We start from the raw sequence: 3739 nt of genomic DNA, 5'->3' as shown, positions 1-3739 counted from the left end.
TCAGAGAGTTTTATATTATATTATATTATATATTATTTAATCTTGTCAATTTTTTCTTCATTCTTTCTTGTTCTTCCTTATCTATACTTGTGCACTTCAATTTCTCAAAGTTCTCTATTGTTAATATTGGAGTGGTTTAGTTGTTATCTTATTCGTTGCTTTTCTACCAACCTTGAACTCAAATTCCAACAAATTTTTTTCCTTTTTTATATATAGAGAACAGTCACCAAGCTGAAAGCAGTAGTTATGCCATTTGGTGTGGCTATATTTTTTCTTTGGAATTGGTCAAAATACCTAAGCTAAGCCCTTTTTTTATTTTTTATTTTCTTCATCTAGAAACATTCATAAATCACAAGGTTCATCTTTATCTGCTATGGTGTGTCTGCTTTTTCCTGGTTTGTGATTATATCAGGTAAACTTTCTTCTGCCTTTGGTTATTGTCTCTTTAATTTCTACCCCCAGAATCTAGATGATCTGCTTTAAATGAAATTTTAACTTGTGCATGTCTTTGGTTCTTCCAAAGGGGAGTTTTTTGTTCAAGTTTTTTCTGTTACTGTACTTTGATCTATCTACTCGTCTATTCAGTTGGAATTTCAAGCAAAGAATTAGTTTTGAGTTGCAATGGTTATGAGGATACTAAACTAAAATATTTGTTAAACTTATAAGAAAGAAGACTGTTTATGAGAATCTCAGATCAGTTTTGTTCATATGTTTAGATTGAAAATGATACTTGCATAAACTGTGAGGTTTCTGCATAATCTGGACCATTTATTTAAGAAGTGTATGGATTTGTGGTTTAATTTATTCCATCACATATAACCTTTAGTGAATTGAAACATGAGAATCATCAACCCTGCTGATCCAAAGAAATTATCTGACACAAAAACTACAAAATTCACAAGTGTATCTACTATGTTATTGATATGGATTCATGGTTCCAATTGAAAGGGTCTTCTAATTCTGTTTTCTCCCCTGTCAGGGTACTCTAATCCTAGCAAGTTCAACAAGATTACTAGTTTTCAAGGTGAGTAAGGGAATTTAGCTTGGTAGTTTAATCTGTTTCAGAATTTGTAGCAATTTTCCTGGCTAATATCTTTGATGCTTTGAATACAGGCTGAAATTCTATATGATCTGAATTAAAAGGGGGAACCATGTCATTAGTTAGATCAGCAGAGCTTGCTCCTACACCGTATAAAAGCGCGAAGCTATACTCGCTAAAGGAAACTGATGTTAGACCAGGATTATCATCCCAAATCTTTGATGCTGACAAGCATAGAAACATGCACATGACAGATACTTACTCGAGCGAGAGTTACGAAAAGTACTTCCACGAATCGCCTTCAGAAGAGCTGATAGAACCGTGTAGTTCTGGAATCTATAGTCCAATTCACATTGATGGTGCCTCTTCATACCAGTTCAGATCCAGTTCAGAAGCTTCTTTGGTTGCTAACAACACTTTGGGTACCTCTTTTGTGTCTGAATTTGGATCAGGTTTTTCAGAAATTGGCAACCTGGATGATCAAGGACTAATGAGATCAAGGCTTAAGGCACTGGAGAGAAGATTGCTGGGTCAAAGTGATGGCGAGGAGGAGGAGGAGGAAGAGGACATGTTTGGGACTTCTCAAAACATGGAAATCGAGCAGGATATTTCTGAATGGGCTGATTCCATTCAGAATATGCTGCTCCAAGACTCTCCGAAGGAGACTTCGTCTTCGGATTCAAGTCTTAGTAGCAGCATCAGCAGCAACAAAGAAATGTCAGCAATTCCTCAAACTCCTAGGCAAATGCTCCTTGATTGTGCGGTTGCGCTTTCGGAGGGGAATCAAGAAGCAGCATCGTCTATGATCAATGATCTACGCCAAAAGGTATCGATTCAGGGAGAGCCTTCCCAAAGAATTGCAGCCTATATGGTGGAGGGTCTTGCAGCTCGCTTGGCCGAATCCGGGAAATGCATTTACAAAGCACTGAAATGCAAGGAAGCTCCTTCTTCAGACCGTCTAGCAGCAATGCAGATACTCTTTGAGGTCTGTCCATGCTTTAAATTTGGATTTGTCGCCGCAAACAATGCAATTACAGAGGCAGTTAAAGATGCAAGAAAGGTTCATATAATAGATTTTGACATAAATCAAGGGAGTCAGTACATAAATCTAATACAAATTCTTGCTTCAAGATCAAGGAAGCCTGTCCATGTTAGATTGACTGGGGTTGATGATCCAGAATCTGTTCAAAGATCTGTTGGAGGCCTACAGATCATAGGACAAAGACTTGAAAAACTAGCCGAAGCACTCGGCTTACCATTCGAGTTTCAAGCAGTGCCATCAAGGACTTCCCTTGTCACTCCATCAATGCTTAATTGTCATCCGGGCGAAGCACTCGTGGTAAACTTTGCATTCCAGCTTCATCACATGCCTGATGAGAGCGTTTCGACTGTTAACGAGCGTGATCAGCTCCTTCGCCTTGTGAAGAGCCTGAATCCGAAGCTTGTCACGGTTGTGGAGCAAGATGTGAACACCAACACTACTCCTTTCTTGCCAAGATTTGTTGAGGCCTACAATTACTACTCGGCTGTGTTCGAGTCGCTTGATGTTACTCTTCCAAGAGATAGTCAGGACAGGATGAATGTGGAACGCCAATGCCTGGCGAGGGACATTGTGAACATCGTGGCATGCGAAGGCGAGGACAGGATAGAACGGTACGAGGTTGCCGGGAAATGGAGGGCTAGGATGACAATGGCTGGGTTCACTTCAACACCAATGAGCAAAAATGTGAGTGATGAGATAAGGAAAATGAATAAGATGCATTATTATGACAAGTACAATGTGAAGGAGGAGAAGGGTGCTCTTCATTTTGGTTGGGAAGACAAGAACTTGATTGTTGCTTCAGCATGGAGGTAACCAAGAATCATGATAACTCTTTTATGTTATTAGGGGAAGACTGAGTTGAGTTATTGGTAGTCATATTTATTATTATTGTTGTTGTATTTGTTTGCTTGCTTGTATTTTAGTCATAGGTACTATTTTTCTTGTGTCCTAGTATTTGGTTGGTTCTGGTTCTGGACATTGTAAACTAACGCACAATCTTTAATCTAATAACGAACTATATCATTTTGCTATGTAAACATCATTGGTCTTGGTCTGCAGAATCACAAGAGATTCAACAACAACTGCAATATGTTAAAGAAACAAAAACAATATGAGGAAACAGACAATTAAAGCATCATATGGTTCCTTTTAGTTAGCTTTAGTTGTCCCATCAAAATAAAAAACAAAAAAGAAGATACAAACTTGGTAGAAACTGCAGAATTTATTGTTACCAACGAAATCATCTTGATTTGAAATAATGGATGCTATCTCTTTCTGTCACCGCATCATGTGCTACTTAGTCCTATGAGACTATGAAATTCAAACATAAAATCAAAAATGCTTCATGCACAAAAAAAACAGTCACCAACTCAAATCACAAAATATTTGTATATAAATGTGTTATTTAACTTTTTCAATGTGTATTTTATATTTTAACATATATTTTATATAGGTGATTAATTTGATAGTTGATTATTTATGTATATGTAGCATGGTTGCAACAAAATACATAAAGCAATGTTATATAGTCAATAAATATTATTATTTTTTGTCAGTATTTGATTAGCATAAATTTATACCCATATTTATAAGGATTTTACGCACAAAAATTATATAATTTGCATCTATATTTACTAAAATTTACACACTTAAATCAA

General features: G+C 36.7%; 1 protein-coding gene across 2 annotated transcripts in view; it reads left to right on the top strand.

Moving 5' to 3' along the window:
- The window catches only part of LOC107605978 (scarecrow-like protein 1), a 3740-nt gene extending 622 nt beyond the window's left edge, over positions 1-3118 (top strand). Inside the window, exons 2-4 of one of the 2 annotated variants that reach the window (XM_016307940.2) lie at positions 337-412; positions 980-1024; positions 1114-3118. In XM_016307940.2, coding sequence (XP_016163426.1) covers positions 1152-2894 — 1743 coding nt within the window. In that variant the 5' untranslated portion in view covers positions 337-412; positions 980-1024; positions 1114-1151 and the 3' untranslated portion in view covers positions 2895-3118. The remainder of the gene's footprint in view (positions 1-336; positions 413-979; positions 1025-1113) is intronic. The other variant, XM_021106327.1, reaches the window with a different exon arrangement.

This window comes from Arachis ipaensis, chromosome B07, assembly GCF_000816755.2.
Source record: "Arachis ipaensis cultivar K30076 chromosome B07, Araip1.1, whole genome shotgun sequence".
Taxonomy (NCBI): domain Eukaryota; kingdom Viridiplantae; phylum Streptophyta; class Magnoliopsida; order Fabales; family Fabaceae; genus Arachis; species Arachis ipaensis.
Note: the sequence above shows the minus strand (reverse complement) of the source record. Positions and strands in the feature narration are given on the sequence as shown.